The sequence below is a fragment of the Toxotes jaculatrix genome, chromosome 21 (assembly GCF_017976425.1).
Source record: "Toxotes jaculatrix isolate fToxJac2 chromosome 21, fToxJac2.pri, whole genome shotgun sequence".
NCBI classification, from domain to species: domain Eukaryota; kingdom Metazoa; phylum Chordata; class Actinopteri; family Toxotidae; genus Toxotes; species Toxotes jaculatrix.
The window spans coordinates 10,419,110-10,433,654 of NC_054414.1; the positions used below are offsets into that span (position 1 = coordinate 10,419,110).

The following is a 14,545-nucleotide window of genomic DNA, read 5'->3' on the forward strand; positions in this document are numbered from 1 at the left end:
CAGGTAGATGTCGTTTTCAAGAAGTGTTTAACTTAATCCACTTGAATGAAGGACAGTTTTTATAGTATTTATTCTCTGTTCCATCTTACTGTACCTGTTCTTTGAGTCAAGTATGAAAACAAATGAAATTAAATATATAATAAATCATGACGAAGCATAAAACAAATGTTTCCTTTACATAAATTCAGAAAATAGCATCAATATTACATATTTAAAGCAACACTATGTAACTTTTGCTTAGCACTGGCATCAGGGTATTGGAAGCAGCATACCACCAAAAGGGTCGGTGAGGGTTGATTACATATGTGCAGTTTATACGACATGAGGCCAGTCCTGGAACATGTATGCAGCATGCTCTCATGTGCCGCATGTGCGTGACCCTGAATGGCAGGTGCACAGAGAAGACCGGTGTGGCAGCTCACGGGGATTCGTCCCAGAATGCCCGATGGCCTGTACAACACTGTGCTAGTCTCTTCGCCTCTGCCATGATGTCAGTATTGAGAATATCGAGCTAGCTTCTTCCTGTAGTTAACTGAAGACCCATAGTTGGTGGTGTGTTACGTAGTGCCGTAAAACATTACTCACTTCTCAGGCAACATCGTACCAGCTCAACTCAAGTTACACAGTGCAAGAACAGGTGTTCAGGGTGAAGAATGGGAATGAAAGAAACACCATTCTTCATATTACAAGTCACCTTACAATCAAAATGATTTTGAAGCTTTTTAAGTTAAAATGGTGCCTGCATATCATTGCTTTAATAATTTATTCCTATACAAAATAATTCAGGTTAGATCAAATCAATAAAAGCTGCATCAAATGCAAATTATTATTAGTAAGTCAGCAGCTCTTAAGCAGTTTCACAGTATATTATGAGATGAAAACTTGACTAAAACAAAATGTACAAATTAATGTTTAGGTTGCACAAATATATACAAAGAAATGTTTCACTGTGGAGCAACAGTAACCTGTTGTAAGACTTCTCTAAAGCACCTTGGACACACATCTGGATCACTTGTTGGATAAATTTACCCTTCACCATTTTGTTTGAATTCGGTTCCTAACCTTTGATCCCTTGTCACAGGGTGCATGTGTGAGATGTGAGCTGTTCAAGTGATGAATGATTTTCCTGCTCAGAGTTTCATTTGAATAATTTTTCGAGGCCTGAAGAGATTAAACTATGCAGTATTCACTTTGTTTTACTTCCGAACCAGGAGATCGTGTTTGTACAGTTTTTGCAGTTTTCTGGTCAGTTGCACATTAGCAGAATGATTTTAGGAGTTTGCTGAATCTGGAAAAAGTGTCAGAGGGATATAAACTGATTTTATGCTTGTTGATCTGTTGTGGGTCCATCAACCCCTGGATTGTCTGCTGCTTCGTCTTCAGCAATCATTTCCTTGTATTTACTCTTGAAAAATCCAGCCTGAGAGTACAAGACAAAGAAATTGATATAAAAACACTGAAATCCTGCAACAGATCATAAATAAGTGAAAAGAACCAAAGCAGATGAACTGTTAGAAACACTGCACTTATTTATTCTGACTAGGTGCAGTTTTCAATTATGGCTGTCCAATACCACATCTTATAGTGGCTTCACTGTACTGCTGTGTAATAAACTGAAACAGTGTATATACAGTGTCTCACCTTATACAGACCAGCGGTGATTAAAGCCAGTAGAGCCAAGCCCCCCAGGGATCCTCCGACGATCTCTTTGGTGAAGTCTGGTTCTGGATACACTTCTACCTCTGTCTCAATCTGAGAGATGAAATGACAGAATGAGGATCAAATTCGAGCTCATTTAAAGCACAGATAAGAGAATCGAATGTCTAATCACCTTGCGAATAGGAGGGTTGTTGTTAGAGCCTGTTGAGAAGAAAATGTACTGGTTTCTGTCGTACTCCATACTGGCTGTGCTGGTCAAGAGGAATTTGGCAGAGCGAAGTCCAATCTGTTTGAAAAATAAAAGGGGTGCAGGATGAGCCTCTGACCTGCGCTTTAATGAAGTTCAGTCGGCACTTAAAATGTGAATAAAATGTAAACTCATAACTCAGGTTGTTAAATATTGTACATGCACATCAATTACCTGCTCAATCCATCCTGAACTAAGGTTGGCAGAGACTGTGTACTTTGTACTCTCCAGTCTTCTCATGAACCTATTGCACTTAAACACTCTGCACTTGGCTACGGAGCAGTCCTGTGGGCGATTAAGAGAAGACAGCAAGCAGAGAAAGATGTAATGCAGTGTCACATAAATTTCTAAATATATTGCAAGGTTCAATTCCAAATTGTAGATAGTAGAGGAATACTTACCACTACTTTATTTTCCTGTATCCGAGCAACAAAATCCTTGACATTAGGTTCTTCATCTATATCTCTTTGGCAGTCTGGAATCTGAAATAGAGTCGATTCATGTCAGTTTAACAGAGAAGCAGATGTGGTCCTCACATAACCACACCCATCCATCAACCCATGCTCAAGACTGTAGTTGCATAAAAAAAACAGCTACATCTGAGACATTTTTGGGATCATACCTGCAAATTGCTCAAATCCACCCAGATGTCCTTATCACCGAGCTTTACTGGCACCTTGATCACCACAGTGAAATTCAGCGCTCTGATGTCATTGGTAACCTAACAGAAGGAGAGGAGAGAAAAGGATGGTATTTAAGAGGCTAAGCAAGCATTAAAGTCAAGTCTGATTGATTGTCAGGAACTTTAGAAAAATAATAATTTTTTAAATCATTAAATCATAAGATATCTTACCACAACTGATTGTTGGACTGGTTTCTGCAAATCATTCTTTCCAAAAGTGAAATTGTTGTAGGTGAGGGAACTAAAAAACACATATTAAACATTTTTTTAATATGAGATAATATAGTGTCAATTTATAATTATTATAACTTTTTAATTCATTTCTTTTTTCTCACAAAGAGCAACACAAACCTTTCAAATGTAACAAAAATGCTGAACTTCACATCAATTGCTTTCATTTTGTAGAGTTCGCTTGAGCTGGAGTGATCCTGATTCCCACTAAAAGAGAGAAGCAAAATGAACTGTGCAAATGATAATATGGCTGTTGAACACATGCACACTTTTGCAGTGCCATGTTTATAGGCAGGCAGCTGAACAGTACCTGGTAGCATTTGCAGTGACAAAAATTCTCCTCTCAAGCTGACTATTGGTGTCGATGCCGTAAGAGACGACGAAGAAAGCCTGAAATGAAACGAATAAGAGAGATCAGGTTGCTCCACCACATTTTGCTTGACTTGTCTCTGCAGCAATGAGAAGAGATGCTGCTGTGCAAAAAAAAAAAAAAAACACACAAACCTTTGTTTTGCTCTTGAAAATAGGCTTGTCAATAGTGCAGTCTGTCTTTCCTCGTGATAAGCCATCCTCACTGTCCAAAGAGCTGCACTCAATTCTTCCCTTTATTAAAAACAAAAGCACACATCAACAAGAACTGCTGTGTGCCGTGTGAGGAGCTGACCAAAGATGAACTGAAACAGGCTAGATCCTGACGCCTCACCTGCAGACTTGTGAACTTCCTGAAGGAGAGCCCAGCTGGGTATGTGAGAATAACACGGCTGTTGTAAGAGTTTTCCTCACTGTTCTCCACTGATACGGTGACATCCAACAGTTCATCAATGCCCACCTTAACCTCTAAGGAGCTGACAGATTATGAAAGAAGAGACAAGTGAAGGTAGAGAAAAGTAAGTCTATAAGTCTACAACCATGCTAGCAGTTCTGTAGAGGTCGTACTTAGGCATAGGTGATACCTTATTTCATGGCAATCCATCACACAGCCATTGAGATATTTAAGCCTACCAACCGATTCCCCAAGCCATGTCACTAGCATAGCTGAAGACATTAAACAAACTGGGGCTGGGGTTGCTTATAATTGTCCAGCAAGTACAAGACAAGTACAGTGTACAGTATTGCACACTGAAAAAGGCATGGACAGAACATGTTTTTTATTTTTACTGCTCTGTCCTGTACCTTAAAACTAAAGAAATAAAATACTGATCCATTTGAATGTGCAAACTCTTTGTTCTTGCAGGAAAGAGTAAAGTAAACACGTGCTCGCTCGCTCAGGCTAGGATTCACTTTTGTATCTCACCTGGTGAAGTTGAAATCCACTTTCAGGTTATCTACACATTTGTTGTCAGTGCCACAGTTGATCTCAAACCCTAACTGTGGAAGAGAGTATGAAGTAAAACATATTTGTTCAGAAAGAGTGAAAGCAAACAACCAACAAAGACATGGGATTTCTGTGTATTGCAAAGCGCTGCAGAACTCTCCGCTGATGTGCAGTGCTCAATTATGTGGCAACTATGAAATGAATTCACAAAAAGTAGAAGCCAAAGTGAAGCTTTCTTCTAAACTCTATGAAGATGAGGCTTTGTTGCAAGTTAAAACTGACTGATAAACGAGTGTAGTGGAATTGAAGACTTCTGTTCTTTTCTGTGTATTTTGGTACCACCTAGTGGTGGCTGTTAAATTGCAGTTTAAAAAGGAAGTGACATAAACAGGAAGTATGTTTTCTCAGTCTTCAAAGAAGAAGCAGCCCAGTGTGTGCAGTCTATGAGTGTGTGTCATCCCTGTAATCCAGTCACTGAAGTTCACTGAAGAGGCTTCATCTGTGAGTTAAACATGTCTTACAGTTACACTGACATGTTTATGTGTCCATTTCTGTAGTTTGTGCACATTGTTTTGGTTTGTTTGCCGCTTCATGTATATATATATTGCAGTCATCTATGGTGCGTCATCTATGAATTATATTTGCTCATGTATTTTTCTTGATTTCATATATATATTTGCATATTTAAATGACGAGTTACATTGATTTATGTCAGGTATATTTTCTTTATTGCTGTGTAAGGAATATTATTCATTATTTGCCAACTTCTTAATCTGTTTGTATTTTTGTGTTCATATTTGTAGTTTTACGAGCAGTTACATATTTTCCACATTAAAACCTGCCAAATACAACAGATGGCCTGTTCCTTGGAAGATGCAATGTTGAAGATATTATGTTAAGCTAGCTCTTTAGCTGCAAGAAATGTTGCCTGCAACTACCTTCAGTGAGGACAGCATAACGAGGGTGTCTTTAAAGAGTTACTTACAGGATGAAGTGTTGTTGTTTGAGCCGGCTGGGAGAGACTTGGTTTGAGATTTGTGCTAGAGGGCAGACCGTCAAAGGTGAATCTGAGCTCATTGGAAAGGGCATTGAGAGCATCTTCTGGACAAGCCTGCAAGAAGATTATGAAATACTATTTGTCAGTTGGTTTGGATTCAGCGTCTTATTAAATGACACAGCATAGACATCAAAAACAGGGTTTTGTTGGCTTGTTTTCCACACTGAACCCCTGTGGGTTGTAGTAAATTTCTTCCCATCTTGATGTTATTAGGTTTTAGCCAGCTCACCTCAATGAAGAAGTTCACGCGGAGGCATTGTTTCTGATCTAAGTTAATAGTCACTGAGCCAGTCTCCTCTCGTTGTTTGTCTCTGATGTAAGCTCTGTTGTTCGGGACCTTGCGAGTGGCGTCCAGTGTTAAAGTATAATCAATCCTTGCTTGAGCTGGAATAAATTAGAGTTTAATCTACATGTTACTCATGTGTACACATACAAGTTTTTAAACGGACGGGCAGTGACACTGTGGTTCAGAAAAAGTGAGATGAATGGAGAACCTGTGCTTAGTGTGGACAGCTTGGTCATCGTAAAGCAGATTTCAGCTGTGTTCTCCAAAGGTGCTTTGCAGTCTGTGTTCTGAGTGGGGATTACGTTTGGGCTGAATGACACCTTAGCTTCTACCTTTACTATAGGCTTTGATCTGGAAATGGACAGAACAGGAAAATATATGAGGACAACCTCTGGCTTTGTGATTAATTAAAAATTAAACTTGGTTGAATGATTACATTAAGGTTACATATGAACAAGAACAGTAGAATGACAATAGACAGTAATAATAAATGACAGAAGTATCTTGTACCAACCTGAGTAAGACAACTTTGCCCTTTGAACCCACCGCTAAGTCAGGCAGACTGTCCCCACTTAGGTCAAAAGACAACTGACTGATTGACATGCCGAAGAACTTCAGTCCTGACTGGACTTCAGAGCCAGCAATTCTCTATGTAAAGGGAAGTGCTGTATTTAATCAGACTGAAAATCGTATAGATTTTAAATACAGTGGAAAATATAAGATCTTACATACTGGATGTGTTAAATCTTCTTTGCTGGTTCTTTGCGCTCGCTCACCTGTGAGTAAGTAAGACTGATCCTTCCTCCTCCCTCACCGTGGAATATGTAGATGCTGCCTTGACCGTCATTCTCCAAAGGTGCTCCAACTGCCAGATCACTGAATCTGTCTTCGTTGAGATCAGGCAGTGCAGCAAGAGAAGAGCCAAATCGTCCTATGTCAGACACATCCCCCCTCAGTACCACTGGAGAATCTAAGCGACACTCGACAGACTGGTGAAAATGTAAGGATGAGTCAATGTTTGCATTGGCATTAAAAAAAAAAAAAAATTCAATTGTTTTAATGGCAGTAAATAAAACTGTCATTTACCAAACCGGATAATGTGCAAACGTAAACTCTTCCCTCTCTGTCAGTGTCCTTGTACATAGGGGCAGATATGAGGATTAGATCAGTGTAGCTGTCACCATCCAGATCCATGGCACAAACTTCTGCACCGAAATATTCACCGGTCTGAAACTGTGTTTAAAAAAAAGAGATATATATATTCATAAAAGAAGAAAACAATACTTGTTATTCAAGAAAACATATTTTTAGTAGTCTATCTACATGTGGACTATCTATCCATCTCAACAGAAAACACACACCTGCCATGGAAAAGGGTCGATCTTTTGGTTTACGTTGTTTTCTTTAACTGCCATCACAACTCCTCTGTGTTGATATCTTGGAGCACCAACAACTGTCAGTATGCCTTGCATGGTTTTAGCAACAGCCATGGAGTAACCTAAGATTTAGATAAGAGTCAAAACCATCAGTTAAAGTTTCCAAAGCCTTTTCAAAATAGTATATATCTTTCAAATTTTTAACATGTGCTTATCATTTGCTCTGCAGGGAACAAAGTTCAGCAAATATTAATAAAATAATACATTGTTTAATTATACAAGAAAAAAGAAAAAACATGCTTCTATTCCAATATTCCTTGCAGAAGCCTTCAAGTGCGAAAAAAATTCTTGTCTGTATGTGTGCTGCATGGTGATTGAGACCTAATTTCCCCTAATATCCACGAAGAGCCTTGACACTGGTGTTTCCTGGTGATATTAGTAAAACCATTGAGATATCTACTCTGGCTGCACTTCCAGGATTTCCTGATGCTTTACTGGAATTTACACAACTCTTCCTAATCATAACTGATATGCTCAATGGCGGGTGTAGTATTTGTTTCATTAGAGGGTTCTTTATTTATCATACAGTCAACTCTGGTGATCAATTTTTTTTTTTAATTTAGGGGAAAGATTGATTACTTTTATTTTTTCAAAAATAATGTCCTTTCTGGTTTTTCATGTGTGACATAAAACATATTTATATAAAAAGAAAAAATACTTGACTGATATGAAAGATGCTTGCACATGCAATCTATGTGCGTCAAAAAGATGGGAAGAAGAATTACAGTCGAGCTGTACACAGTCACATGAGTATGCCTTAGTTTCTTATTACTGTGACATATTTACCCATATAACTGTCAGGCTCCACATATGAAGGCTCATATGTGCTTGACTTCCAGCCATTGAATGTGTACCTCTGAAAGCCTCCTTTCCACTGGTTGGCACCAACGATAGCCATCTGATATCCCTGGTTCATCAGAAATTTGAGGACAATGTGTTATAGATTCTAAACATGTATTCTGTTTAAAGGCATAGCTGTTTCTTTGCTTTTCAGCCACAAAGGGTGACATAGTGGCATGTTCGAGTAGGTGCCTGTGTGTCTCAGGTTGTATTGTCCAGTGAATTTCTGCTTTATTATTATTGTTTTGTTTTGTTTTATTATTATTACCCCAGGCACGTAAGCAGCACTGAATCCCTCTTGAGCCATTTCCATTTTCAGTGATTCTCCACTGGTTTGAGAACCTATTACAGCAAAAGAGACAAGCACTTAATTTTCTTAATGCAATGTGATGCTACCACCAATATGTAAGCTAAATTCTACAGTTACATCAAGTCTGTTATTCAGTGTCTTTACAATTACAGAATCAAATTGAAATGAGAATCTCTAACAAACAACATAAAACTATTCATTGTGTACTTTTTGGAATAACATTTTTGGAAAAATGTAAATATCATTTTAAACTGTTATGGTAAGTTCACATCAGTACCTTCAATAGAGAAGATTTTGTCCTGCAAAGTCTGCCTTATTACTTCAAGTGCATTAAAGTTCTGCACTTGAAACACATGGTTTGCCGGCGGATTCGATGCAATGGTATCCAGTTCCCATCTTGCACCTGTATTACTAAACGCACTCCCCACCTAGAGGTGTAGAGAAAACATGGTTGAATTGTTATATTGTGAAACACAGTTGCAGATTTGTTCGCTTCTTAATAGACAGTTTAGAGCTACATGTTTTAACCACATGTATTGAGTCAATTTATGTCAATTACTATCAAACTGACTGACAGGTCTTTAATAGACAAGCTAACTCTGGCTAACTCTCTTCTCTGAGTAATCAAATAGCATCATGTGACACTGCATACTCAAAACTGTTAGTCACTGCAACTTGAACTGTATGTCATGACATTAGAGTTAACTGAACAACTTACCCCAATAGCAAATCGAACAATCTTTTGACTCTCAGCTTCGTTTGCTGCATTTGGCAACTCAGTTCGGTCATGAGAGACTCCATCCGTAATGACTATCAAGATCTTCTTCACATTTGACCTGGAACCTCTTGCTTGTGTGAAAATATTTTGGCTGTCAAAGCAAGAAAGATGTCCTTTCAGTGTATACTTTTCTACAATGAAATTTTTAGTCTAATAAGGTTAATGACTGGCTGAATGAATGGCTGTTAAGAATTTTTTTTAATATTTCAGGATGCCATTTGTTTTTTGTTTTTTTTAAATAGAATTTTCTTTCAAACTTTGACAGCAATTCTGTCTCTTTGCAGTTTGTGTTTAAAATATATGCATTAGCTCAGCAATGCTTGCATACTGGCTTAGTTTTCCACATTTAACTCTGCCTGTTGTCCAGGAATATAAATAAAACAGAGAGATCAGGTCGCTAATGGGAGACCAACTTTAATACACAACACCAGAAACTACACCCACAAAAAAGTGGTATGCTGTGTGTCTTTTGACACGGCATGTGGGAGTTTAAAAAATTAGAGTGTACTCTTTTGCAGGGCTAAATGTGGAAAAACAAGGTATACAGGACATGTGTTTCACAGTTAAAACCGCCCTTTATCTGAGTCAGCTTTGACAGACACAGAATATAGATTTCCTGTCTGAACAGGAAGTCCAAACAGGAACTAATATGGTTATATCATACTAGCACTAGCATTATGTCAGCACCTACACCACATATTTGATGGCCCGCGCTGTGTAAGTTCCTCCCGTTAGCTGCTGTATTCTGTCAATGTTATACTCCCAGGATCCAGATGAGAAGAAATTATCAAAGAAATAGTGGACAGTGGGTGAGAAGGAGAACTGTGCAACAGCAAACTGCAAAAAGAGGAGAAAAAACTGTAGTAACATAAATATTTAACAGTTATACAAATTGTGGAATTGTCTTTTTTTTTTTCAACACTGCACCAAAAGTGAAGTCACAGAGTCTGCGCAATAGACAGTGGGAACATAATCCTTTACCTGTGTGTCTTTTCCCACGAATGCCCTGACCAGTCTCTTCACAAAATTCTTCATCGTTGTAAAATCTGTACTGGAAACACTGCCTGAACCATCCAATAGAAATGCAATATCTGCTTGGGTTCGGCACTCTGTCAAAGACATGGGTCAGTTATTAGAACAATCTTCTAAACATTTACTTGAACATTTTTCCTTATCAAATTATGTGTAAAGTATGTACACACCAAACAGATTCTAAGCTTCTAAAGAAATGGACTTATAATAAGAACAACGTCAGCATTCATAAACATCCCTTTAAATTTCCCCTTTAAGCCTTTCATTATACCTGCGTTATCTAGGTGACTGTATCAGTAATACCTTTTCATTTTGCTTAAGTTCTCTCAAATCGTTACTTAGTGTGTGTTTTAATTACTGTAAATAGGTCTTCCTTATTGGCCTTACACAGTACTTATTAATGTTACTAGACCCTTTACACTGTTAGCTTTATTATGAGTATGTTCTTACAAAATCAACACACTGCATTTACCTTCAAGAGAAGAAGGCACAGTGGATTCAACGGCATTCATTTGGTTTATCTGAAAGCATGCGCCCCTGTACATGGTGATACTTTTGCAGTCCTTTGGGATGGTTGGACCACATGCCTGAAAAGAGACAAGATCACGTCTTGATTAAGAGACAATACCCTGATTGTTTTCCTGTCCCTTGAACAATATATTTTCAACAATACGTTTTGAAGCTGCAAGAAGATAAGAAAGACAAAATTTAAAAAGTTGAAGAGGACTTTTGACTGATCTCTTAAAAATGTAGTGGAAATTGCTGTAATTTACCAACTCACCATAGTCTTTTTTGTGTCTGGGTTGATTGTCATTGTCAAGCCAAGGGACATGTTAACTGCAAAATCTGGCACTGAATTGAAAACACTTGACAGTTACATTTATGTAAAAAAAAAAACACATAATTCTCAAGTAATAAGAACACTTGGTGGCAAAATCTTTACCGTGTTAACTTTCTGTCATGATATTTATAGATGAATAGTTGCCTACCCTGAACTTGTATGTCCTGGCAGGATGCACCAGAGCACTTGTATATTTTACCCCTTCTATTTGGTGTATACTGTGCAAGGGGAGCACTGACAAGCACTGACAAGCTGAGGAAAAAAAAAAAAAACAGTCAAACACGTGCCAGAGCCAGACTGCTGAAAACAGTGTAGCTAAATACAGCCTATATTTTTTTCTTTTAGAAAATGCTACATGTTTATGTCCTCACTTCTGTGTGATGTGCACTGGACTTACTCTGACTGTCGTTGCACCACCTGGTGGCCAAAACCTGCATCATTGTTAGTCCAGGACTTCCAAGCCACAGGATCAATATTGAAACAAAGTGCAGTTTTTAACACTGAGGAATGAAAAAGAGTATAAAATTATTCTCATCAAATATGTTTTTGTCTATGGGAAAACCAATGCAAACCGATGTGTGTTGCTTTCAGTAGATATGTATAGAATATATAGGTGTGAATTGATTCCACATTGCCTTTTCTGATAATACCACTAGATAGCACCAGAGTCAGAAAGTTTTTAAATTCCAAACATAGTGGCTCTTAAAAAAATTTTAAATTTTCATTTAAAAAACATATTCAGAATCACATTATTGAACCAGTTATCCACCTTTCTGTTAATTTTTGATTCGTATTCTATGTCATATTTCTTCCGATCTTTAAAAGCAGAAAAAAAGCATTTTATATATAAAGTACTGAGACTGACTTGAATGTAAAGATACTACTACTTTATATGGAAATGTGTAGGGCTTCCTTTTTATACATCAGATTTTTTGACATGATGATTGACATCATTTTTGTTGCACAAACAGAGCCTTCCCTTTTTTCCTTTTTTGGCCACAACATTGGGTTCTCCAAAATTGCTCATTGTGCTGTCTGGTGGTTTATTTTCTCCTGGTCAACAGCTTTGCCAGAGCTTGTGTGAATAGACAATGTGTTTTGTTGAAGTTTGACACTGACATAATTACTCATTAAGTCACTGAATACATACTGAACTAGATTAGACCACCTAATAGAAGATAATTAGGGTGGTTTTGCAAGTTCTGGCCAGTGTCAGCTTATAAAACAATGATCATGTTTACTTTCAGTACTTTGTTGCAGCTTCTTATATTATAATTTAAACAGAACCATGATTTAGGATGCCTGTCTCTAAAGATTGTGACCCATCAGAGGTCTGCAATGCCTCCTGTCTCCTGCAACCCATCATGGATAAGCAGGAGGATCCTCTCTGTGCAAAATCTGATGGTATTTCATTCCAACGGTCATTAGACAACTCAGTTATCATACAGTACTTTTACACTGTTGCCCATAAAGTTGGAATAAAATGTATTTTTTTCTCATGAAATGATTGTGACAATGTGATTTATTCTTGATAAATAAACTGTATATCTTCTCAAAACTTTATTGATCAGTCTCTTCCAATGTGATTACTAATGTGTATAAATAGGAATAAAAAGAGGAATTCCAACTTTATGGGCAACAGTGTATATTGTAAGTAAGGCAGTTTTTTTCTTTACAGTGTGTATGTTATATAATCTTTTAGCTTTGGTGGTTTTTAAAATAACGCAGTTTTCACTGCAGGCACAAATATGTATAGACAGTGGAAGACAAAACCAAGAAGTTCAAACTTGTCTTACCTGACAAGAATACAGTTGTAATTATCCAGTCCATTGTGCTACTCCCATGGAAAATGCAAAACTTGTGTGATGTATTCTCTGAGCACATATAAATGTGCTTGGAAAGTATGAGAGGTAACTATTTCAACAACTGTCAAAGAGGGATGTTGAAAGCAAACTGCAGAAGTCATGAGATGACTGCTCAAACCCATGGCAGAAAATTAGAGGAAATCATTGGTAGGAGGGGTTACAGTGTTGACAAACTCTTTCTGTTTTATATAGTCACAGTAAATGCTGTCATTTAATTACACATAGCACAGACAATGCCCACATATCTAACAGTTTTATTTAGCGGAAGCAATAACTGTATGCTGCCCAGACTGCTGAAGATGCTTGGATATTGGGAATTTGTTTGTTTGGTTGCTGGGGAATGTCAGTGCAAGTAGTATGCTTTTCTCTGAGATATTTAGGTCGTTCTCTTTTCCTACCAGTGCTGTTGTGGTCTCCTGAGACCAGTTAGATAGACAGCACAGTAAATTTTACATCACGCTTACATCTAAACAAATTATTTAGTTAAACTTTACTACAACAAGATCTGTATTGCATACCAAACCACTGTTTAGACACGCCATTAAAAGGTTCTAAAAATAAAAGGGCCGTTTCTCCTTTTGCTTGACTTCCTCATAGCATCCCATCTGTTAGAGTATTTGTTTCTGTGGGAGGTTCTCAGTATGAGTGTGTAGAATGCAATGGATTGGACCAGTTGATAACTTTATGTCTATCATTGGCTGAAGGAGAAGAACCAGTGTAAATGTTCTGTGGACATGCCTGCTGTGAATCTGAAACTACTGAGTTTATGTATTGTAACATAAGTTGTGGTTCAATGGTTGTTTAAAAGTTTAAGGAAAAAATGAGCTGACTGGATACAGATCTTGAAGTATTTTAATTGTGAATGAGAGCTCTACCTTTTCCACAGCTCACAGCTCTCTTGCGGTGTGAGACAAAAAAAAAATTACCTTGAATCATTGTTTCATTTTTTAAAAAAGCAAATCATTGCTGAACCCTGCCAAACGGATAGATGAACCAAGACACCATGCTCTTTTTTTGTCTTTCTGTCACAACTGTGTGTCGAGTCATTAAGCCCACAGCCTCTGCTCAGGAAGTGAACCTCTTTTACCGCTACAGTTCACTGGTGACTTTGCATGGTAAGTGCTCTGACCATTTCAACAATGCAGGTGCGAAATTTCACATCTTTTCAATATGTGTGACTTATGCCTTCACTTGTCCTATCTGAGTGAGAATATGAATCAGACATAAAGTGTTGCGCAACTGAACTATGCGAATATTGCAACATTTGCCAAGCTCACTGCTTGATGCTTTGCTGCCAAGCAAAGACGATCGAGAAAGGTCAAGAAAAGGTTGAAGATCAGAACACTGTGTTGCTGTGTCTGGATTGGATTTCTAAGGGCAGGTTAGTAATGTTGCCACATGCTCTCAAAGCCTCTGTGTGCAGAGTGTGTGCTTGGGTCTGTGTGTGTTACCACTACATACTGCATCTACCCCAAAGTCATCTTCCTCCATAGCCTTTCAAACGACCTCTGGGTGCTACGATGACCTTCTCAGTTGAGACAGAAAATTTTACGCTAATAGCATTTTAATAATTAATGAAAACTGTATTCATTCATTCATTCATTCATTCATTACAACATAAAAATGCCTTAAACTAGGATGTACAGGGTGCAGTGATGTGTTTGGAGGATGTATGATTTTGAGGAGGACATCAAAGTGACACTAAGTTGCCCTTTATTAATGCCCTTCTTTATCAAATATTTCTGGGTAATATCTTCTACCCATCTACCTACCTGTTTGTACTTTACCTTTGTAAAAGATTTCTACTGGTATTTCCCCTATACCACCCACCCTATAGCAACTATAACCTCACTCTGTCGCTTTCTCTGCCATTCACTGAAACACTCTTTGCCCTTTCACTGGCTGCTCACCACCGTGTTACTCCAGCCCCAGTCTCTCTGAATGTCACGAGCCGTCTCTGGTTGCG

At 38.0% G+C, this 14,545-nt stretch overlaps 1 protein-coding gene across 2 annotated transcripts; it reads right to left on the minus strand.

Annotated features, from left to right (window-relative positions):
* Window positions 1-53: 53 nt before the first annotated feature.
* LOC121175684 (integrin alpha-M-like) lies at window positions 54-12,678 on the minus strand. 2 transcript variants are annotated; one of them, XM_041029494.1, is made up of 30 exons: window positions 12,511-12,678; window positions 11,112-11,214; window positions 10,863-10,966; window positions 10,655-10,725; window positions 10,346-10,460; window positions 9,823-9,950; window positions 9,533-9,678; window positions 8,782-8,932; window positions 8,341-8,491; window positions 8,022-8,095; window positions 7,700-7,820; window positions 6,839-6,975; window positions 6,564-6,710; window positions 6,254-6,466; window positions 5,992-6,125; window positions 5,686-5,828; window positions 5,421-5,575; window positions 5,120-5,245; window positions 4,114-4,187; window positions 3,523-3,664; window positions 3,324-3,422; window positions 3,130-3,209; window positions 2,940-3,026; window positions 2,760-2,829; window positions 2,529-2,627; window positions 2,308-2,388; window positions 2,081-2,191; window positions 1,832-1,945; window positions 1,642-1,752; window positions 54-1,420 (listed from the first exon to the last, which is right to left on the minus strand). In XM_041029494.1, the coding sequence occupies exons 1-30, from the start codon at window positions 12,596-12,598 to the stop codon at window positions 1,322-1,324; spliced, it is 3,474 nt and encodes a 1,157-aa protein (XP_040885428.1). In that variant the 5' UTR covers window positions 12,599-12,678; the 3' UTR covers window positions 54-1,321. The 2 variants fall into 2 exon arrangements, with proteins under 2 accessions (XP_040885428.1, XP_040885427.1); XM_041029493.1 differs by having other exon boundaries at window positions 7,700-7,823.
* Between the last annotated feature and the right edge of the window lie 1,867 nt (window positions 12,679-14,545).

Coding starts and splice junctions, on each gene's coding strand:
- LOC121175684 (XM_041029493.1), bottom strand. CDS start 12,598: ATGTGCTCAGAGAATACATCACACAAGTTTTGCATTTTCCATGGGAGT. Junction 5,576..5,685: donor GCTGTCCACACTAAGCACAG/GTTCTCCATTCA, acceptor AATTTATTCCAG/CTCAAGCAAGGATTGATTAT. Junction 1,421..1,641: donor TCACCGCTGGTCTGTATAAG/GTGAGACACTGT, acceptor TTGTACTCTCAG/GCTGGATTTTTCAAGAGTAA.